Below are 23,872 nucleotides of genomic sequence, written 5' to 3' on the forward strand. Positions count from 1 at the left end.
ATCTGAAGTGCTGTTCCTGTACCAGCACTGGTGAAAAAAACGGAACTACAATATTTTATAAACGGTTCCAAACTCCACTCATTATCTCCTGCCCCAACCACATCTCTCTCAGCTGCGGTCAACTTGAAAACCAAGCTGCGAAATTAGGACATCAACAGTCACAGCAGCTCACAGTTAAGAACCTAAATTGATTTTCCATTAAAGCAAAGACTGAAATAAGGAAAAGTAATTATGGTTGATGGATTCTTACTGTTTTAATTTTTTAGTTCAATATTAGCAGCAGCAGGGCTCTTTTCTCAGTATTCTGATTAGTGCGTGTCTATATTCCACTGATTACTTCTGACCTCTTTTTTTTTTACTGCTTGCTGGCACCAGCTCCCAAGTGCAATGGTAAATAGTGATCTGTAATGGGGGTGAGGAGAAAAAGTGGGAAAAATCTCAACTCCCCAAAATTCTTAAAGAATCCTAGCTCTAGATGTTGAGTAACTTCTCAGACATGGAAATGTAGTTACTTTGCTTCTCTTTCTGTAGTATACATGATGTTATTTATATTATGACATTTTATTGGACCTGCAATTTTAGAACCTTCCTATGGTAATTCAAAATATTACACAAATTACAAAAGAGCCCAATAAACCTTTCCTCAACTGATTTTGTAAGAAGGGTTAGTGCAACATACACAGTGAAGGCAGACATGTGTGTTATATGGCTATTTCTTTTTACTTTCGCAAAATGTTGGTTATTATACACATCCAAAGGCTCAGCATGTCAAACATTGCGAAATGGCACATCTGGTACTAGAGACACTCAAGAATAAAATACACAAAGCAACAATGATGGACTAATAAAACAATAGTTTTTACAATGTGCAACTGTTATAAACTTTACTTTTCAGAGCCATGCTTGAGCTGGGGGAAGTGCACTCTATTGCTAAGGAAACAAACTTAGCAACTGAGTAAATATAAAGAGAAAACTCCAGTGCAACTGGATTCATCCAGATGCAGAAACGGGGCATTCTGAAGAAAAAAAAAATTGAGCATTGTGGGCTAGTTTGAGGCTACAGAAGAGGAAATGTGTGAACTTATATATAATGAATTGGTGACCAACAGTGCCACTGGTGCACTATAAACCAGAGTGGACACCTCTCCACCCCATCATGGCATCAATCCAAAAAGAGAAGTATTTAGTCTCATCCATTTGTAAGCATCTCAGCACCAAAACCCCCTTGTATTTCCCACAGGGTGAGGGTTATTGCCTAACCCCTCACCTTGGTATAAGCGCCAAGTGGCAATCTTTGTTTTTTTGCTAGTATGATCCAGTGACTAATTCGTTTGACAAAGGGTTCAATCCTGGACTTCCAATGGAATCAGTGGCGGATGTGTGCTCAACAACTAGTTTATCTTTAGCCAGCTTCTCTTTAGATGCTACCTGTTTAGTGATGTTATCACTAAACGGTCTAGCCTATTGCATAGATTGAGCTTTAAATGATTCACTGGATGTTTTTCTTAAAAATGTCAGAAAAGTGCAAGGAAATTCTGTACTATATCACAAAATCAATCCTACTATATACAAATGGATCACAGTTTTAGGATTCTTGTTAACTGCAGATTTTATTTTCATGTAGAGGTGGGATTAGAGAAATAATGCAAGACAGAATCCTCTAGTCATCCTTGATTAGAGAAAGGGTAAACACTGCTCAGTTTCCTCTGAGTCATATTAAAATCAGTATAGCATTGCAAAAAGGGCTAGATCAGAGTGCTTCTTTTGAAGAGCCTGCAAGTTCTCCAAGCTTTGCTGAAAGGGAAAAGTTGAGGAGCAATGTCTCTTTTTGGACTGGAAATTTTACAGCATTTCCAATAGGTCAGAATAATCCAAACTGGGCATTTAAAATCGTCATATGAAAAGTACATGGTGAAGTTCCCAAATTACTGTAGTTAGCAGCAAGAGAACACTTTACACAGGAAAACACAGATACTGGTTCTTATGCTAAATTAATAGAGTCAGGGGCATGGAGACAATGAACGAGGTGTTTGAAAAAAATCTTAAGAGTATAAAGTAAAAGGACAGGTTCCAAACTTCTAAATGATTAATTTTCTAACCCAGCCTCGTGCAGCTTCTTGACACAGTAACACCAATATATGATAAACGCCTATTTACTGTCATATACAGACAAATGTTGTCTATTCACCATGCATATAAGGGCACAGCTCTTGTGAAAAGGCTGTCACTCTCAATACCCGACACAGTGAGGGAAGAATGAAGAACCATTTCTAAAGACTGTCACAATCAGAGGCAATTTCCTACTTCCTTGGCATTTTCAGTCAGTGAAAAGGGCAGCAGAGTAAGTGGTTATAATGATCAGAAGGCAGTGTCAAAGAAATAAAATGGGCAGGCCATTTTTCTAAAGTTTAGGAGAATAAAAATCACCAAATCCCTCTTAAATCTCTATACTCCTTGAAAAGGCTCAGCTAACAAACAGAATAATCCAACACTGTATACAGAGCTTTGTGATTATTACTTTTCCAAAAGCAAAGGGTGCTGGTCCCTGCTGCCCACAAACAACTTCATTAAGCACCAGAATAAATGACTAGTTGGGCTCAATCAAATTCCTGGGGAGAGCCATGAAATTAAAAGTAATTCTCACCACTTCTTACTCAGAGTAATCATATTAAAGATTAGCAATCACAAAATGATCTGACTGCTACCAGAAGCAAAGTCCTTGAACTGGAAGGAAATTTTATAGAGTTGTGTGTCCAAAAGGCAACTGAATGGAAAATGGAGAAAAAAAACTGTTTTGTCTTTTACTTTTAGCTTGTCTTTCCTTCAGAGAAATTAAGCCTTCTACCAGTCCCATCATTTTATACACTATTTGCCTTACATTTTTCAAGTCTTTCCTTGTCATACCAGTAACAATCCACCAGGGACCCAAACGAAAGGATTACTAGATGTATGGATTTTAAGGCCAGACAGGACCATCAGGATCTCGTCTGACCTGCAATTAATAAATTTAAAAATTACTCCTCTCTCCAACTTTTACCTGTCAAACTCTTGGGAGTTTGGATTGCCTTGCAAAAACTAAATTAGGTGTTTACGTCAAGGAAAGCAAATGGCAGCAGAATGAATTCAGATGAAATTGATAAACCTTAAGGCTAGACTATCTTCAGTAGTCTAACTTACCCATCCGACTAACCCAATTTCAGTCTTTATTCCTCTTTTCAAAAGCTAGTAAGATGAGTCCTTTTGTTCGGTTTCAGAGAACACGGGGTGAAGGGAAGGGAAGACCCAGCTGCAGCAGCAAAAAAATAAAAAATTTAAATGGTGGTTTTGTAATTATGTAGGAAGCTGAACCTGATGTGTGAACAATGTATTATACCACTTATATAAAGTCAGCTTCTATTGTACAGGTTCAGAAGACTTCTCAGAAAAAAAAATCAGTGTAGAAAAAAAAAGGTGGTTTATGGAGAAAATTAAAGAGTGACTCAAGACATTAATAAAATAAATAAATAATATTAATAATGATGGGGGGAGGGATAGCTCAGTGGTTTGAGCATTGGCCTGCTAAACCCAAGGTTGGGAGTTCAATCCTTGAGGGGGCCACTTAGGGATCTGGGGCAAAATCAGTACTTGGTCCTGCTAGTGAAGGCAGAGGGCTGGACTTGATGACCTTTCAGGGTCCCTTCCAGCTCTATGAGATAGTTCTATCTCCATATATTTAAAAGAAAGGTGGTTTATGGAGAAAATTAAAAAAAGAGTGACTCAAGATATTGGGGTAGATTGGGGGAAGTTCAGAACAACAGCTGCATAAAGTGACCATCAAACTTTCAGCTTTTTGCAGCCATGTAGAGGGGCTGTAGTCAAGTGAATGGACAGAGGAGTAAATGGTTGCGAGCAAATATTTTTGAAAATAAAGGAAAAATAGGACTACATCTGGAGGTACTTTGAAGCTAGTGAAGTAGAGCCAGGAGATGATGTACGCTTACTTCCTGGAACAACAAAAAATTGCCTAGTAGCAGCATTCTGGTCTCCTTGAACATTAGTGAGAAGGAAGGGATCTAGGAAGAACTGAAATAGGCAAACTAGGAAAGGATTAAGATTTCTGCAGAAGTGTTAATAAATTACACAGAAGGTTACTGAAAGTGTTCGGAGGTCAAGGAAAACTAGATTTCTGACCTTGAGAGCAAAGGCAGGAAGAGTGATGTAGGTGTTGGAGTCATGGGAAAAAGACACTAAACCAGATCTATAGTTTTTAAACATTCTGTACTAGAAAGTTACAGTATAATCCAGGGGTCGGCAACCTTTCAGAAGTGGTGTGCCAAGTCTTCATTTATTCACTCTAATTCAAGGTTTCGTGTGCCGGTAATACATTTTAACATTTTTAGAAGGTCTCTCCTCTACAAATCTATAATACAAAACTAAACTATTATTGTATGTAAAGTAAACAAGGTTTTTAAAATGCTTAAGAAGCTTCATTTAAAATTATATTAAAATGCAGATCTTATCAGTTTAGTGCAGTGGTTCTTAACCTGGGGCACACGCACCCTCTGGGGGTGAGAGATGCCCTTTCTGGGAGTGCAAGACATGCAAGATTTTTTTTAGAAGGTAAATCATCGAAAACACAAATTAAGCACAGACACAGAAGTACAACTACTTTGTTTCATCAAACCTGTGTATTATTATACATGATTTAACGATTACTGTAATATACAAACATTTAAGTTTTTAAGCTAATTGTAGTGTAATTTTTGATAAGGGCTGCAGAGCACTGGGACCAGGCCAGGAGCAGAGCTCTGGGCTGGCTGCCGGTACCCCAGGCCGGCAGGAGGGCTGAGCAGGGCCAGAGGCCCAGACCCCAGATGGCAGGGGGCCGGGCGGCTGGAACCCCAGACCAGCAGTGAGGGGAGTGGGGCCAGTGGACAGAACCCCAGACCGGCGGTGGGCTGAGCGGCTCAGCCTGCTGCCAATATGGGGTTCTGTCCACTGGCTCCTGCCAGCCAGCCCTGCTCAGCCTGCTGCCGGCCGGGGGTTCTGTTCACCCAGGCTGGCAGTGGGCTGAACGGGGCCAGCAGCTGGAACCTTGGCTGACAGCAGCATGCCTGTAAAAATTGGCTCACGTGCCACCTTTGGCATGCATGCCACAGGTTGCCGACCCCAGTATAATCACTATCCAAGAGTCAAAAGAAAAGAGAGAGAAGATAGTGGGATCAAACGGTTGAGATATGGAGCAGGGTGACGTTCACATGTAAATGATATTCAAGGATGAAACTATGAAAGACAGCGAGGAAGGCAGAAAAAAGCTAAAAATAGCCCTGAGATACTCAGTGGAAAGGGACAAAGAGGAAGCCATCCCATCAGAAATTAAAGTTTTGAACTGGGATGTGTTTTGGAGACACTGACTTCCTCAAGGCACTCAAGGACAGAGGAGTAGTGCTGACACTATAGGGAGATAGGATAGGATTGATGGCAAGACACCAAGAGGTTAGCACCAAGTAAGTGAGTCTATTACTTGAAACTCATAGCTGGTCTTTTGTCTGAAAAGTGCATCAAAACCACATTACATTTTCCTAGGCTGAGTTTTATTTAGATTTTGTGTGTCCTGAGATCTTTGCAGAAAAATCAGGTTTTATCTACGTACACATGAAAGTGCTTGATATAAAGCAGCTAAACATGTCCCTTTTCTTAAGAGGGGACAAAGCAAGTGTCAACTACTAGTAAAGACACCTATACACAAGAAATCAACAAATAGTTCTACAAAACTGTGGAATCAAATAGTGAGTAAAATGAGTAAATTAGAGTGTAGTAAGGTGAACTCTTTAGATGCAGGTTATCGAATGGTGTTGCATAAAAGGATATTTAAATCTTAATGAGTATTTCAGAAATGGCAAGATTTTGTGACAAAAGCTTCCATATTTAATCCTTAGAAGAGTTAAATTATTACATATTCATAAATGTGGAATTTTGCTTTCTTCAACTGTTGCAATTTTGGATGACTTAAGTAGAAAAAAATCAGAGTCGAGACTTGAATGTTAAAGTGTTTATCAATTGCGAAAACTGTCAAGATTTTGGCTAATGGTCTTTAAATTCTAAAATGTCGAGAGCACCTCTGATTTGTTGAGGTAGTGTCCAGTACAAGGTGGTTATCAATAATTGTATGTTACAGAGGTTGCATAATAAAGGTAACACTTGCATCCTTAATAATGTGCAACTATTTTCCATTATAAACACATATTTTTGTATTCGGAATGTAATGTCACCCCAGTCTCAAGTTTTCAGCTCAACAGCAATTTTGAAAACCAAAATCCATTTGCCTGCTTTGAAATTGTAAGATTGGTAGGGTGGAGGGTGGGGGAGAGAGAGGCGCCTGAGATGAAGAGGACATGAATAACCATGACTGGAAAATGGTAGAGCTCAAAATTCAGAAATGGGTTCGTGTGCATGGGCAGTACAATTTTTCCATTCTTTTCCTCATTTAAAAAAAATTATATTGTATCACACAATATACTGGAAAAGCTCCAAGAATGCTACTACTTGTCTATCAAGTGCCCAATATTTGTTATGGAAACTGCCTCATGTATTTACTTAAATGATCTCAGGTAAATGTGTGTCCTGGGTAATTTTTTCCCTCAAAGCAGCTTTTTAAAAACACAGCTTAATTAAACCTCTATTTACAGAGGAGATGTTCTATCTCAATGGGTAAAACTGCACAGTTCAACAAGTCTGTAATTATGAGTTTTTTCCTTTTTTATTAGTAGTCGATGGAAATTAAACCATAAAACATTTAAATATTTTATGAGTTTGGGCTAAATTCCCAAGAGCTAGAAAGTTTGGCATTACTGACTTAGTATACTCAAGGACCTCACTACAAGTCACATGGTGTTCTATCACGAGGTCCCTCAACCACTTTCAAATCAAGGGCATATACATATATAATCCATATGCACAGGCATAAAATCAAAAGTTTCAGTGCACAAACATTTGTATCAAAGTCCAAACAGCACTGGATAATGACATAGCACTCTGAAAAACACTTCTAAAATGCCTTGCCTACAAATACTGTTCACAGTTGGACCATTCATCATTCTATTTGTACTGCAAAGGGATAGGCAGTAATTCAAGTGTATTACAAATATTAATTTTATCCAATAATTCTTAGGTGGGAGAGTTACATTTTGTTGCTCACCTACTTGGTTAAAAAAAAGAAGTGAAAATGACATATGGAAGCGCTTGTGTGTCAGATGGCATAACTTCAGTTTTACCTCCTTCCTTCCTTCATCAAAGAGCAACCACCACCAATAATCATTACAAGATCAGCAGATTATAAGACCAAAGAAATTCACAGTTCAGGGTAAGGTGCAACTGTGAGATACATAGGAAGCTCGAGGAAAACAGAAGAATCCCACCTATTGTGGATTTGACTGATGAGAGCCTTTCCCCCTTTAGGGCTCAGGCTTGAAATCTGGCTCAAAATACTAAATCTAAAATCATTATACTCCAACAGATGTTTAATGATTCATATGCAGTGTTAGTATTAGTTGTAATGGTGGTTTTTTAAGTAGACATCTATCCATTAAGAATTAGACTGATGCTAAATGTTACTATTGTTAGCAGTATCAGCAAAGACGACAATTGTGTAGTCAGACAGACACAGAACTGCTCGGTCATCTTGAAAGGCTGTTTCCTTTCAGGTCAATCTGAGATACACACAGTATAGGGAAGCTTGCACTACCACTGCCTTTTCTGAAACTAAATGGACTTTTGTCTCCAAGACTAGCAGTTTTCTATTTACCATAAGCACTAAATTCACCGAAAGAAAAAAGGGCAGCTGTCCCACTGCAGCTGCTGTCTGACTCCTAACTGTAAGTTAACTGTGTGTGTGACAACTACTGTTTGTCAATTTTGCTGAAATTTTGCCTTTAAAAAAATGATTTAAAAAGTGTTTATTTTTTAAACTGATTTAGGTTCTAGAAAATTTTGAACCATCCAGAATTCACTGTGTCAGATTTCAACTGCTGAGTCCAGATGACAGAAGCGTGCAAAACTTGGAGGCAAATCCTCAGCTAGTGTAAACTGCCTTGCTGCATTTACTTCAGAACTATGGGATATATGCCAACTGAGGATCTGCTCCTTGGAGAGACTAAGCACTGCCACACCTATTTTAAAGGCAAAGTAGGTAAAAATAAGCTTTAAACAGGCAAATCAACTAGCCTACACTGGCTAAAAGCTTCCAAATTTGGAAATGAGTCAGAGCTCTACAAATAAAGAGAAAGTATCTTGTAAATCCACATTTCCATATTTGTTATATAGTTTTTTAACTCAAAAAGTATCAAATAATTTTCCCTCCTGGACTAATATCTGGGCTGGAATTTTCTCTAGGCTGGAACTTTGATGTATTTTAATACTTTGCTGTCACTAGAAAATTGACTAACAAACATACTAATGTCAGGAACAAAACACTTGATATATCCTAAAAAAACCTCTTTAGACAAATAAAATACACACACAATAAAGTGATTACAAAACTCATGCATATTTTTTCCCCCTTCACAGACAATGGTAAAGTGTTAGACAAGTGCTTGTCACATTTTCCAGTATTGTGTGAATCCTGTAAATGGGGCCCATGTTAATATAATTTAGGGCACATGCCATGTTAAACATATGCTAGTAGCCATGGCAAATCTTTCCTCTGAATTTTCACCTACCCTCTGGTACTGCAGTTTGTAGTTTTATGGTACAATAATATTGCAGCACTTTTAGACAAGCATGTCAGATTCCATTTTAAGTTTTCCCCAAATGATTACAGAGAATTTGTCTCCAATCATTTTGTACTATGACATTCTATTAAAACATATGACTATTAAGTTAATTTTTCCTAGCCCAATTTTACTTTCTTCTGCAAAATGGTAGAAATTTCTGTATCTCAGAGGCAAAAATCAGCTGAAATCCAAGATGTACAAGTACTGTGTACTATAGAAGAGAAAAACTGTGTCAGATTCTAGAATTTTGAATAGCAGCCTAATACTGTAAATTTATTGAGAATAAAATCATTTTGCAAAACTGGATTACAATTCAATTACCAAGATTTTGTTTTAGCATTTAAAAATCATTTTAATAACAGGCCTGACCATAAAATCATGGCACAACAGAAACGTAGGTTGTAAATGTGACATGGAATGCATAGAACTTTCCTGGGCGGACCAGCCACAGTAAATACAACAGTCATAATCATGAGTGTAAATTCACCTTCATAACTGGCTTTATCACCTATGAGATAAAGGATGTATATAAATATTATAGAGAAACATTAAAAAACCCACATTCTTTTATTCTTCAGAAATGGGGCAGGGGAGGGAGGTGTGTGTATTTTCAGTTTGGTCAAAAATGAGTAAGTTGGGCCAAAAGGGCTTAATTCCTGTTCCTAAAATTTCCTATGAAAAAAGAAAGCATTGATGATTAGATGGCAGAAACTTTGTAAAATATCTTCTAAGGAGTTAATTCCCAAAAGACAATGTGGTGTTTCAAAAAAAACAGTGAACAGCAGCATTAAACTTGAAGAAATAATGCTAGGAAGAATTCCCACCATTTCTGCTACTTTGACGATATCTATCAGCCACAAAAGCCCAGTTCATTAACTAAAACGGCAATCTGTCTACTGGGGTCTTTGGAGATGGAGTTTGGGTGGGATTCAATTGACAAAGCAGCACAAAATAGTAGGAAACATTTTTGAAACTTACAGTACAATGGCTCTGAGCCTATGTCTCTTCATTGAGGGTGGCAACAATTACCTAGATTGCATAATGCTGCTATATTCAATGTCATTTAAACAAAAATACAAACCTGAAAAAATAAACCACTCACTGATTAAAACAGATACATTTGGCCTTCCAGCCCACCACCTCTGCACCAAACTTGCCATTTGCCACTCACGCAGTGCCTCACAAGATTATGAAACAGTGACTTGTCTAAATTCAAAGGTTTCTAACCTATAACTGTCAAACCTAGATTTGTCCCAACAATGGGACTATGAACCCCTCAATATCATCCCATGTTGTCTGAATGTGTCATGGCTATGGGACAGAGCTTCATACTGTGGATACATACTGCATTTTCTCAGCAATGTGTCTACTTAAACCCCATTTTCCCATTCAAATTTCTCCTCTTCTCATTCTTACAATCAACCAAAACACCACATTTGTGAAACTAACTTAATTCTCCTCTCCTAAGTCCAGGAATTTTAAAAAAAGCAATCTGAATGAGCAGCATTTGATATGATCCCCCGATTAAAATCATACCATAAACAAACATTAAAACCAGGCCTTTCTATATAAAAGAAGATATGTTTGGCTGACTTGAGATAGTTCATTTCCCTCTCCTAAGTCAGATCTCTCACTCACCTGTGACTTCATAACTCGAGCTGTTGAGTCTCTTCACCCCACAGATGTATCCCTTTCTAACCCATTCCACACTTCCATCCAACTGAACTAAGTGAAACCTGTAGAGCAGGAGTGTGGTATCTCAATGTCTTTGTTCAATAAGCCTAAGAGACACTGTGGAAGGGGAAAGGTAAGGTTTAAAAACTACTAAATAAATTACATAAAAGTTCTGAAATCAACACCACTTCTGAGGCAGCCTTGCCAGAGACCTCTTGGGTCTCTCTCTTCTCTGAAGCACCTTTTGAGTTGTATGGATGTAAGAATAACTAACTATAGAAGCTCTTTGCATCTTTTTAGAATCACATTTTGATGATTATAAAATTTTATCTATTATACAACATAGGTCCAGCTACACTGAAAAAATTACACCGCTTATTGAAATACATTTCATTTTAGAAACAGACTACTAAATAGGTCTATACAAAAAACTCTAAAATAATTTCTGTAGTAAAATAAAGAGTGCATTAGGAGAGCTACACAAACAAATTTTTTTGTCTTTCTCTATAATGCTTGATATACTGTGATACGTGGCTGGCTCACTCCGTAGCCAGCACCAAAAGCTGAAAAGAATTCATTACGATACACAGTGATACAATTAATGCTCTGTATTAATCTCACAGCCTTTCCGATTAGTACAAAGGAAACCAGGCCTATCCCCTCTTTGAGGAGAAGTCCAGGATATAAAAGCAAGCATACCTCATCAGCTGATATGAAATTATAAAATTCCACAAGTCTCAGTATTTGAAATTTATAAGAGTCATCAGAAGAACACAAGCAAATTGGGTTTCAGTCCCTTTGGCTCCCCTGGTTCAAATGATCACTGCTGATCCAATGGAATTTTCTTGTTCGTTAACTGATTCATGAGTGTACCAGGACCTTCCAAGTGGGGACAAAGAGGATTGAAAGACCTTCACTAGCTCTCCCTCTGCAATTTCCAGGAGGGCACGTTTCCATGTGCGTAAAAGAGGAAAAAGAGCTGGCAGGAGGAAAAGGTGTTAGTGGTGTTGTGCTGAAATGTTTTTTTCTGCCAGGTGTCGCAGAAAGTTGTCCTCACTCTGGCCTCTATGATTTAAAGGCTCACTCTTAAAAAGGGCTGGAGGTGGGGGTAAATGAGGGACTGGGGGGACTGGGAGATGGTGTGGATGGTGTGGGTGAGGGTGGAGATGAAGGTGTGAATACGGATGGGGGATGGGACGCGGAGGGAGCGTGTTTACTGGGTTCAGGTTGATGGGTGGAGTTGGGGTGGTGGGTGTGTTTGCTACAGAAAGGACTGCAGTAGCAGGAGAAGTTGTGGAAAGTGGGATCTGAACAACAGGTGGCACATTAACGGGGCTTGTGACCCGGAAGCACTTCTCCTTGTGCGCCTTGAGCATGTTGGAAAAGCGAAATCGCTGGCCACACACATCACATGGGTAAGGCTTCTCCCCTGTGTGAGTTCTGCGGTGTCTCTTCATGTTTGGGCGGCTGGTGAAGCTTTTGCCACAGATTTCACAGATAAAAGGCTTCTCTCCTATAAGATAAACACAGCAGCCAGTTAGGCTGAAAGCTTCTGCTAACATAATTTACTTCAGCTATAAGCGGTCAATGAGTTGTGTATTCCACAGACTGCACTCTTTCCTACTTATGGCCAAAATAAAAACACAACTGACACTGCTTTCCCAAAAAGGCCCTCAATCTTCGTGAGCTCCTCTCCCAGCTTCATAGTCTGGTGCCTGAGGAGAATTCTAAAAATGCTGGGTAATGGGCTTCTTCAAACCACAGTAACATGAAGAGAAACATGCACAACCACTCATTTTTGCAATTGAAATACAGTATACAGGGCAGTGGGAGAGGAGGTTAGGTGTCATAAGTTACTGGATGGATATGGGTTGAATCTGACTTCAGGCATAAGTTTGGTGGGACTGATGCACATGGAAGAGTTGGCATGTTAATGCCCTGGAGGTGTGTGCACTTTTCTTATATATGTTCTTACCAGTGTGTGTTTTCATGTGCTCATCGAAGTACTGTTTCATGTTGAAGTCTTTGCCACACCACTGGCACATGAACTGTTTGTGCCCAATGTGGATGCTCATGTGGGAACGCAGCTGGTACTTGTACTGAAACCTTTCATCACAGTTCTGCAACAGACACAGACCTTGACTTTCAGTCATCTCTGGTAAGGAAGCAACGAAGTTGCAGAAGGGTATTCTGCTGCTGCATATATAGAAATCCAGAAGACCACCCCAAAGCAATACACAGGTAGACCCCTCATGCACAAAGAAAACATACAATCTAGAGATGATTTAACAACAACAGGCCATCCAGTTAAAAATGCGCATATGAAACACACACTATTGATACCCACACTGTGTGTGTGTGGGGAGGAAGGATCCATTATTAGGAGCATTATCTTGTGTACCCAGGAGGTACAGCATTAAAGAGATTTATGAAAACTCAGGGCTTTGAAACTGCTCATCAGATACCTAATGGCCACAAGTAATATGAAAAATGGCTCTCCATTTCACTCACTAACAGGGTGTTTCATTAGAAAGCCCAATGTATTCCTTGCACTGCTGAAGAGGGAAAACAATGAGCTCTTCCACCAGCACTATCTCTGGATTCTGTTGAGTCCTATTGTAGTTTGGCATGTAGGTTTCTGGTAAATTTAGAACTACACCTTCCTCCCCACAAGCTAAGGCAGAAAGGGATGCTTTGTTTCTTCATCCTCCCTAACACTGATGAAAGCGATGGCAAGCTTTGTTTTCCTCCGTTTTTCCTGAAGATGCTAAGAGAGATCTGGATAATTGGTCTAAAGGTTTCTTCCTACCCTCCTTCATTCCTGATTTTGGAAAGAAAGGGAGAGCTTCTTACCCTCTTTACCCTCTCACTCTCAAAACCAATACCATTTTTCTGCCCCCGTAGTATTCCCAGCAAAGGAAAATGACACACAGTAATTGGCTACTTCCACTGCAGCACTGAACCAAACCAGATTCTTGACAGTTTTGCATTACTTCTACCTGCACTTATGCTCTGCTCTCCCCAGAGAGTACATTTTTTCCCATGCCTTAATACAACTGCACCTCATTGCATAGATAAGACATTTTCACATTTGGAGCTTCACATTGGTGGGTACTAGATGCATATGCCTCATACCATGTCAACACTTAATTAAAGTGGCTGCCTCACCTCACATCTGAAAGGTTTCTCTCCAGAATGCTGAAGGGAATGCACTTTGAGCGACATACTGCGTTTGAACGATTTTCCACAGGTTTCACATGTAAATGGCATATCCTTTGTATGTGCTGCAACATATATATTACATTATGTAGAAAAGGTTACTAAAAATGCAAAAACAAATATTACTTCACTCAAAATTTCTCATTCTGGAGTCCTGAGGAGAAAGACTGATACTATAGAGGTGAATACTATCTGGTGTTCCCAGTACTATGAATGTACATTTTTAGTTTCCCTCTACTAACAGATTAAGCTAAGGAAGTCAGGCTACTTGCGTTATAGATTAGATATTAAAAACAGTTAAGGACCAGGAAGACAACAAGGTATCAGGCTCAGCAAACATAAGCAGCAAGAACTCACCAACCATGTGCTTCCGCACATGGGCCATTGTGTAGAACTTTTTTTCGCAGATCTCACAAGAGAACTTTTTTTCTGCATATCCATGAACAATCTTGATGTGTTCGTGGAGAGACCAGAGCTTCTTGAACGATTTCTTACAGGAAACACACTGAATGAATGGGACAAACAAGGAAGCTTAATTCACAAAGAGTTTCAAAGCCACAAGTCAGCAGAGATAAGGCACATATCATGCTCAAGGAAGAATGTCCCCAAAACAAGGAAGGTAGTCAGAATCCCAACATGTACTTCACTGTTTTTCAGAATCTGGTAAATGTAGACACACTTACAAGGAGTACAGACCAAAGAATAGTGGAATGAGGGAACAGAAGTTAACTCACTTGCAGTTTGGTGCCATCTGCTGACATCTCAAGAGCAGTGCAGCGACTACACTACAGTATCCTGTTTCCAAAACCCAGTGGTATCTACAGGGTCAGTTCAAGTTAGGTTGGACTGTCCAGACAGATTCTAGTATTGGGAGGAGAGGTCTAGAATGTCCATATCAGTGTTCTTGTTCAGGGCCAAAAAACAAGAAAACTTGCAGGCTGTGCATAACTCTTGAAATGTCTCCTTACTTTTCTCGGCAGCAGAACTACGTAGGAAGAAACATCTTAATGCCAGAGCTGAAACTCCAGCAACAAGCCCAAAGGAGACAGCAATACAGGGCCAGAATTTAAACCCAGTTCTACAGAGGTGAAAGCCTAATATACTAACTCATGGAGACAAACTACTTCTTACCCAAGAACCTTGTTTGCCTTGTCTTCAAGACCATTTTATATAGGGAAACATGCAGTACATGATCTCTCAATTCAAACCCCAACCCCAGCATTACCATGAAATCTCCAGACAGGATCAAGGACAAGCATCTCACATACACCCTCGTTTTCAAAAGAAACATAATTTTAAAAAATCTTTGTACAATTTTATACATTTCAGAATAACTGTTATGAAACTTAATGGAGCAATATATGAAGACACCAAACATTTTTTATCTTTGAAGGGAAAGGGAAGGAGTTCTCTAGAAATTTTAATCTTTTCTGGCTGTCAATCATCCTGCTCCTGTCAAATTGAGCTAGATGCAGTTTTCTAAGGAGACAGTGCCACTCCTGTCAACATCAAGTGTTCCTCCCCCATCATGGGCCAGTCATACTGCCTTCACAGTGCACCCAACCTTTGCTGGCCTGGGAGTTTGCACATCACACTGCCACCAAGAAGATCATTCTCCTTTCAAAGGACCTACTTGGAGATATCAGGAACAAACTGCAGTCGATGGTGGAAAAACCCTGGAGAGTAAAACAGTGCTAAAAAGTGATCATTTGATTTAACGCAAAGTCAGCCATTGGGAATTGGAAATCTAGCATTTCCATGAGCAATTAATGGCAAGTAATCTGGATACACCGATTTAATGTCTGGATGCAGCCTAACAGAACAATAAAAGCCTTTGTAAACGCACTAATTTTGAAAAGATACTTATCCAACAGAACACAAAGGCTCTTTTGGAATGGCTACAATCCATCATATAGAGCTATATTTAGGTCTATACATGACAGAAGAGCCATTATCATCAGTCCAACTGGCACTTATGTAATCAAGCCACATGGGATTTGTGCTAGATAAGGCTCCATGTCTTACTTGGCGTATTAGAACTAGATTATGCAACTAGGCCCCCACCTCTTCGCTGTCTTTCCAATCAAATTCATTTTTCAAAAAGCTGCTCCCAAATTTTCATTTTTAACATGCTGCAAGCTTTAGTACTGACAAGATATAATTGCATAATAGCTGTTTACAGGGGGAATATGAAGAAGACAGTCAGGCACCCATGAAGTTTTGGGAGACAGTTTTTGGATTCTGAAGCATTTGATACTGGAGAGGGAATATATCCTCCTCTTTCCCTCTCCCCTTTGGGCAGAGGCAGAAGTGCCTAAAGGATTGCCTACATGAGTGACTTTTGCATTAGTGTAGCTACACTAATATAGCGAAACCATTGCAAACTCCCAACACAGATATTCTGCACTGGAATAAAGCAGGTCTTATAAAGTGGGCTGTTAGCCAACTGACTGTAACTACACGGACCCAGGTTCAGACACGCAGTTTGGCTATTTTTTCAGGGACCTGAAATATTAACAGTATCCGCACAAGCAGAACAAAACATGACACACCATTGGTATGATATTTTAAAGGGATGGTCCCCCTCTTGGTTTTCAACTTTAAAAATTATGTTACATCCAACTGTTGTTTTCTTTATTCTCATAAATTTAATGTTAATTGTAATGTGTGGCACGTGCTGCTGGATGAAAAGGCTGTATTTTAAGCTAAAACCACAAGCTCACATTGTTTCCCAATATATAGCCTTAAAACAATTACATAAAGCGTGACCCATTCAATACCCCTGGATTGACAATGTAGAACTGATGAATGAAATTGTTTTTAATTGTTCACTTCATCATTGTAACTTCTGTTCACCATTTCATTACACTTGCCTACACTGTAACTTCCGTTCACTATTGTAATTCAAACCCCATTTTAAAACGCTTACTCCATTTTGTGGGAGGCTTGTTGCTACAGCCTTCATTTTTGCAAGCCCTGCTGTAATCTTACTAGTTTAGTTTAGATGTGTGAATGAGGTACGTGTGGGTGATAGAATCAACCTCTAGTGCCAGCTTGTCCTGATGAAATAAAGTTCAAATACCAACGGCTGAAGATGCAGACAACAGCCCTAAACAAAGTAAGAAAAGTCCACCCTAAAAAGAAAAGCACAAAAGAACAACAGAAGAAAGATCAAAGCCAGGTTCAAGGCTGAAAGTCACGTCCGCAATTGACAGGTGATCAATCACCAAACCCAGAGGCAGTGTGACACAGCAATATCCACAGACTTTGAATTCAAACTAAAAGCCTATTAAAAAGATGGATGAGATGAGACTTTGGGTAACGTTCTGCTATCAATATCGAGGGGCATCAGTGCACGCCCGACAGAGACCCAGCTCCTCTTTGTGGCCAGCTTTCCTGGCCAGTTAGCTGGCACAAGCTACGATCCCAAGTTGCTAACTGAAGCCACGAACGCAAGCTACATTCAGGACTGGTAACTACCGAGCAGCTGCACAGAGACAGAGACAGAGAGTGAGTGTGTTCAAATTCTGTTATCATAATACATGTGGCATCTTTGTCTTGCCCTCAAACGATTCTGTGTAGTTTTATCTGTATAACTAAAGCAGGTCTTATAAGTGGGCTGACTTACCCTGACTAGAGTACAGTAGTGCAAATGCCTTGCACTAACATAAGTCATGTCTACGTTAGGAATTTGGCACTGCTATAGCTATACTAATGGCTAAAAACCAGCACAGACAAGGACTTATGTTTGGCTCACATTTAAAAAGTTTTCTGTGTAACCAATAAAGGTGAGACTTTTAAATCAACGCTTAGATTCTGGAGCACAAGATGCAGCCATTTATGTGGCTGCATAATAGCACCTACTAGCCCCTGGTCCTATAGTTTACATATTATATTATGATGAATATATTATTATATAGAAGCAAAGATAAAATGTTGCTGAATTTGAAAGAGGTATAGGATAACGTTTTCATAAGCACTTAAAAATATAGGAGCTTAATTCTCATTTCATAAGTGACAGACACTTAGGAGTTGACTTTCAATGAGATTTAGGCTTTTAAGTGCCTCAGTCACTTGAATATGTGACTTAAGCTTCTAGTACATTTTTACTCAATATACTGCATACTAACAATGGTCAAAAGACCAACATTGTACCAGTGATGCCTTTCAAGCGCGGTAAGTGTCCTTCTGTTCAATGTCCCCAGAAGTCCCTTACATATCATATGTTAACTACTTATAAAATCCCATTGACAGTTCTAAAAGATTATTTGCTGTGAGCTGAGTCACCTAAATGACAATACCATCCTTTAAATGTATACTTAAGTGGTCTCTGCTGCACTACAAGCTTTAGAAATGTTTCATTTAAGAAGTGCAATGACTTTTTTCAATTCATTGATAGGCATAAGGATGCAACAGAATGTTTATAACTTACACACACACACACACACACACACACACACACACACACACACACACACACACACAGAGGCAATGTTTACATTTCTACTTAGATGACAGGGGCATTTATAGTGCATCCATAGTTTAATAAGCACTAATTGACACCACAGATGCCTCAAATTAATTTTATGCAGATATTTATGGGCTTTTTTTTTCTAATCTATTACAGGTAAACCGATAGGTCTAACTTCTCCTAGACTATTGTCCACTTTGAGGAATTTTAGAAAAAACCCTACAGGTGCTGTTACTGGTTCAACTGCACCTGGTGTTAGCATCAGTTAAAGCATTAGTGTAAACAAGGCTCCAGTGGGTTACAAAGCTTTTATTACCATGTCAGTTAAACTTGTTAAGAAGCAGGTTTATTTGATAGTGGTAAAAATACCAGAAGCTGCTGTTGTCTTGCCTACACTAGGTCTTCAAGGGATGTTAACACTAAATGTAACTGACTTAGTGGTAGCACTGCTGGATTTAAAAAAAAAAAAAATTAAAACACCAAAACGCCCAGGTATAAAATGGCTTTGTACTAGGCCACTTCATTACATGGCTGTCTCCTAGATATTTTGTTATGTATGTTGACTTGTCATTAATAGGTCATGCCCAACTGTTTTACTGCAATTCTAGCTCCAGGATCTACTTTGTATCCTTCCTTTCATCTCCCTCCCATGAGCTAAAACATAAGGTAAAACAGTTCAGTCAGAAATGTCACTTGAAATGTGTATCTCCAAAATTGGAAAGTCTGCATTTATTTATAAAATTCTACTTTATTCCTATATATTATATATATATTCTGTGTTTTCTATTGTTGTTTACTAACAGTGTAAACCGCATATCAGTACAGTTCCAGAAATGCAATTAAAAATAAAAGGGAAAGCTGTTCAGAGACTTTATAAGCAAATTCTAAGTAAGGTAAAAAATTACTGGTTGCTGTACCAAAAAGTTAAGATCCATTTTAGGTAAGAATCCAAGCTTCATGTTTAGGATTATTTTCAAAATACTAGAGCAGTCCAGTAACTTGTTCAGAAAAGGCCAACCAACATGATTAGGGGTATGGAATGACTTCCATATGAGGAGAATTTAATCAGACTGGGACTTCTTAGCTTGGAAAAGAGATGACTAAGGGAGGATATGATTGAGGTCTATAAAATCATGTCTAGTGTGGATAAAGTAAATAAGGAAGTGTTATTTACTCCTTCTCATAATACAAGAACTAGGGGTCACCAAATGAAATTAATAGGCAGCAGATTTAAAACAAAAGAAAGTATTTCGTCACACAACGCACAGTCAACCTGTGGAACTCTTTGCCAGAGGATGTTGTGAAGGCCAAGACTATAACAAGGTTCAAAAAAGAACTAGATAAATTCATGGAAGATAGGTCCATCAACAGCTATTAGCTAGGATAGGAGGGGATGGTGTCCCTAGCCTCTGTTTGCCAGAAGCTGGGAATGAGCAATGGGGATGGATCATTTGATAATTACCTGTTCATTCCCTATGGAGCACCTGGCATTGGCCACTGTCAGAAGACAGGCTACTGGGCTAGATGGACCTTTGGTCTGACTTAGTATGGCTGCTCTTATGTCACGTTTCAGACAAATGTAAGTATTCTTTAAAAAAAGTGCCCTCTTTTGATGATACTCATTGGATGGGAATAATTTACTGTCCTTCTGCCTTCAATGTTACAATTACATTAAAATTGAATTCAAGCAGCTTTACCCTGGGGCAGTGGGCCTATTTCACCACTAGGATGCAGCACTGTGTTAAGTTTTCTTTAACAAAGCAAGACTAAATCACCAGATAAAACAATAATGCCCATGGTTATGAGATAACATATATGCCTATGAGCAGAGAGGAAGTCACAGATAAGTCAAAAGCTCAAAAACTGTATTCCATAATTTAAATTATTTAAAATGATTTTTTCATGGCAAAGCTTTCCACTGTTATGTGTATAACTAAAAGTGGCAAACCTCCTGGTGAGACGCAGACCAACAGAAATATCCCTACTAACAGCAAATTCAAAAGGCTAATCTATTATTTATTCAGATTCTGCAGCACTGCAGAAATGGGCAGGTTTATGAACAGGTTCATCTTCTGCATTATTAGAAGGATTTCCACACACCTATGCACGTGTATATAAACACCATTGTAAATCAAATTATCTTGACATATTAATTTTTTTAATGTGACCCAGAAAGCAAAGATGACATATTAACACTTTTCACATCGTGAAGGTGTTACAATTTTTCTAGGTCACTTGTGTCTCAGTCAACATTCTACACATTGCTTATTCCCTGACACTCGTCACCATTTTGTTCTCCCCTGAAATTCTTACCTTTATATATTATGTGCCTAATTTTCAAGGGTGCCAAACATTCAAAACTCTGACTGAAGCTACTAGAAGCTGCAGGTGGGTCAGCACCTCTGAAAGATCAGGTCCTATTTTGTACAAGGTGGTGCACTGCAGACATTTTCAACCCATTATTCTTGTATCTGGCATTTGTTAAAATGAAGTCTGGCATCTTCCCACAGTGTAGATTAATCCTAGCAAGAACTCTGCTAAAATAGCACATGGGGCATCCTCTGGTCCCTACAAGTTATTTCCTTTGGCAGACACCAAGAAGTGCTGACAGGTAGAGGTAGATCTTGGTCAGGATCTTGTCTCCACAAAAAAAATACTCTCTCTGAGATGTCCACTAGCTGTACCCAGGGCACAACAGAAAGGTGTGGAAATCTGGCAAGCAGGTGAACTAACCTACCTGAATGTTTTTTTCACAGTCTGTTTGCTGGTGAAGGGACAGCTCACTTTCTAGAACAAATTTCTTCCCACACTTGTCGCAGATCTGCATACGCCTGTGAGTGACGTTCATGTGCTTCTCCAGGTACCAGCGTGTGTTAAACACCCTGGGGCACTTCTCACAGGTCAAAGTCTCCTTTTCTTCACACTTTGATTTCTGCACAGGTGCCTTTGGCTCCTTTGCAGCTTTCTTCTTACGCTTGGGGGGCTCCACACTCTTTCTACGGCCCCTTGTAGTTCTAGGTGAAGGGGAAGTTGTGGCTGCTGCAGCAGATGCAGCTCTCCTTGTTCTCCTTTGGGTAACACTAACTTTTTCCACTCTTTTCTCTTTTTTCTTCTGCCTCTCATTTTCCTCATCATCATTACTGTCTTCAGTGGCCTCTTCCCCACTGTCACCCTCCTCTTCCTCACTGCTGGTCTTAAGAACAGCAGTCTCTTTGGACTGGGAGGGGACACCCTTCTCCCCTTTTGATACATTTAATGTTTGGTTGTTAAGGTTTACCTCCACTATAATCTGCTCCCTTTTGTAAGTCACTTCATCTTCCTCCTCCTCTTCCTCCTCAGAGTTGTCAGAGTTCTCTCTATCTTCTTTCACAGCCCGGACCTCTCCCACTGATCTGTTCTCCCTGAAATATGGCTGCTCCTCTCTTTCATGGAGATGTGGTTTACTCATTTTGCTGTCCACCAACACAGAGTAAGGACTTCCCGACTCTCTTTTGTACACTTTGGTGGACAGATCAAGTTCCTGACTGGCAGCATGATAAAATGTTGGTGGCACTTGCCCACGACGGCTTTCCTCTTGTGCCATCCCTGCTACATACACGGCACTGTTTTCAAGCAGCTGTTGGCAAGAATTGGCTGTTTGACTCATTGGGGGGGCCCTAATTTACTGAGGGCCTTTGATCCCAGAAAAATCAAATAAGCAGCTGTGAAATACGATGGGCTTTCAAGATGCCTGTTCCATCTAGACAGTATGACTAAAATATGACTCTCTTGGTGTTCAGCACTGAAGCGTAGATCACAGAATTCTAGTATTATGGCAAAAGCAGAGCTGTAGTAAATATTCTTCTGAAGAAAGCAGTCAGCCAACCTCCAAACATTTTATCTACAAAGAAGAACAGAGAAAATTAAGTCAGTTTCTTAAAAATAATTGAAGAAATGTATCCCCCAAGCTCCTTGTTTTCTTTCCATGTGTACAATTTAGGCAGAGCACAGCAGGATCCACCATACCAATTGTTAATTATTCATTATGCTTAGTGGTCTATTCTTTGCACTGCCAATCAAAAAAGTCTTAATTTCACTGATTACTGGCAACTGCGCAAATCTCAACAGACCCTCTGAGAGGGGGAGACTATCAAACTGTAAAATATGAAACTGGACCATAGCACTAGATCCACATCTTATAGTGGATAATCTGGGATAAAGGCCATGTGCAAACAAAAAAAGGGTGCCCACTGCCTTTTAACTTAAACTTATGTCTAAATGCATCCCGAATGACAGTCCTCCTAAAACACCCTCCCCCTAATTTTTTTTTAAAAATATAATCTTTTACATGACAAATTGAAGTCTGCTCTACCCTGTTTTCCTGATGGTCTATGGAAAGGTGGAGAACTGATAGGATGGCAGATGTCATATTTTTAAATCTAATTACTTAAGGAAGCGATTTTCTTTCCAATATAGCTTTGTTAAAGATTCAGCACACAATTAAAGGCTGAGAAGACTTGCAATACTCATCTGAGACTACTCCCAAAGAAAAAGTTTCCTGTAAAACCTGAGAATAGCAGACTTAATATTTCTGATATATCAAAGATAAATACAAAGTATTTTTGATGAGGAGGACGGCAGTTAATCTTTTCAAATCTTCTCTATATATCATAAAGCAGCAAAAAAGAGGCACAGACCCTCTCTCTCCTTTTTGCAGGTCATCTTTAAGTAAGTCAACAAACTCACTGTGGTTCCCAGTAGCACCAAGGAGACAATTTTACTGTGCTACAAAGAAAGTTAGAGCAGAACAAGAGAAACTCAGATCAAAAAGGCCGTGAAAAATTCTGTACATGTGCCAGCCTGGATGAGATGGGTAACCAGACAGGAAAGTTCTGTAGAACACCTGAGAAAGCATCTCTAAGCTGCCTCCTCCCTCTTCTACCCTCCAGGTTGTGATAGCATGCAAACTTGAATGGATTATGTGCCAAAGGACATTCTACTAATATACATATGCATGAAGAGTCTCAGTGCAAACATTTTCATCCTGCAAGCAGTAAATTAGACTGGAAGACATTGTGTGTCCAGTTGTTTCTGTTTCCATCGCACAGATTCTTCATACAATCTCCATTTGATTTAAGGGACCTATTCTCTTCTATCTCAGCTTGTGCCCTGTCCCACGGTTACTCACTCCTCAATCTAGAAGCCAAAAAATAACAACACTTTCTACCCATCTAAATTTCACCTGCAGTTATCGAAGTTGGAGTTTGACCAGTACACTAGGGTTAATGCTCCTACTTCTTCCTGTGAAAAAATACCACGTGATATCTACCACTAGTAATCAGAACTTCAATTTTTTTCCTCACTCAGGAAATGACATTTCAAGCAGCGCAAAATTAGAAAGACAAACCAAGAGTTTGGATTGAGTGGATGAGATAGAGAGGTATATCTGAGCCATAAGCATAAATGTGGCAGTCAAAAAGTCATGCAGACAACAGTACCTAGAGAGGGTGCAGAAGGAGGGAACCAAGGATAGAGGCCTGGGGGAAGCCCATAGGAAGGAGAAGGGAGGATGACAGACCACCAAACAAGACTCTGAAGCAGCAATCAGAGAGCTAGGAGAACCAGAAAAGCTAACCACTAAACTGTTGGGGTTAAGAAGAAACTTCTTCTATGGGAATATTATTACATAATTATCCACCTCTAAAGCTTGTTCCACCAGTTCAGAGTTGAGGCACCTTTGATTTAACAACATTGTGTAGTGAGACTTATTGTGCTATTC

At 39.4% G+C, this 23,872-nt stretch overlaps 1 protein-coding gene across 1 annotated transcript in view; it reads right to left on the bottom strand.

The window, feature by feature from the left end:
* Positions 1 to 8,992: 8,992 nt before the first annotated feature.
* ZNF652 (zinc finger protein 652) overlaps positions 8,993 to 23,872 on the bottom strand; it is a 38,921-nt gene continuing 24,041 nt past the window's right edge. The window contains exons 2-6 of the mRNA XM_030541180.1: positions 20,852 to 21,994; positions 14,001 to 14,148; positions 13,593 to 13,708; positions 12,400 to 12,544; positions 8,993 to 11,937 (exon numbers count right to left, since the gene is read on the bottom strand). Of these exons, the coding sequence (XP_030397040.1) occupies positions 11,423 to 11,937; positions 12,400 to 12,544; positions 13,593 to 13,708; positions 14,001 to 14,148; positions 20,852 to 21,760 (1,833 nt within the window). The 5' untranslated portion in view covers positions 21,761 to 21,994 and the 3' untranslated portion in view covers positions 8,993 to 11,422. The remainder of the gene's footprint in view (positions 11,938 to 12,399; positions 12,545 to 13,592; positions 13,709 to 14,000; positions 14,149 to 20,851; positions 21,995 to 23,872) is intronic.

Source organism: Gopherus evgoodei, chromosome 23 (assembly GCF_007399415.2).
Source record: "Gopherus evgoodei ecotype Sinaloan lineage chromosome 23, rGopEvg1_v1.p, whole genome shotgun sequence".
Taxonomy (NCBI): Eukaryota; Metazoa; Chordata; order Testudines; family Testudinidae; genus Gopherus; species Gopherus evgoodei.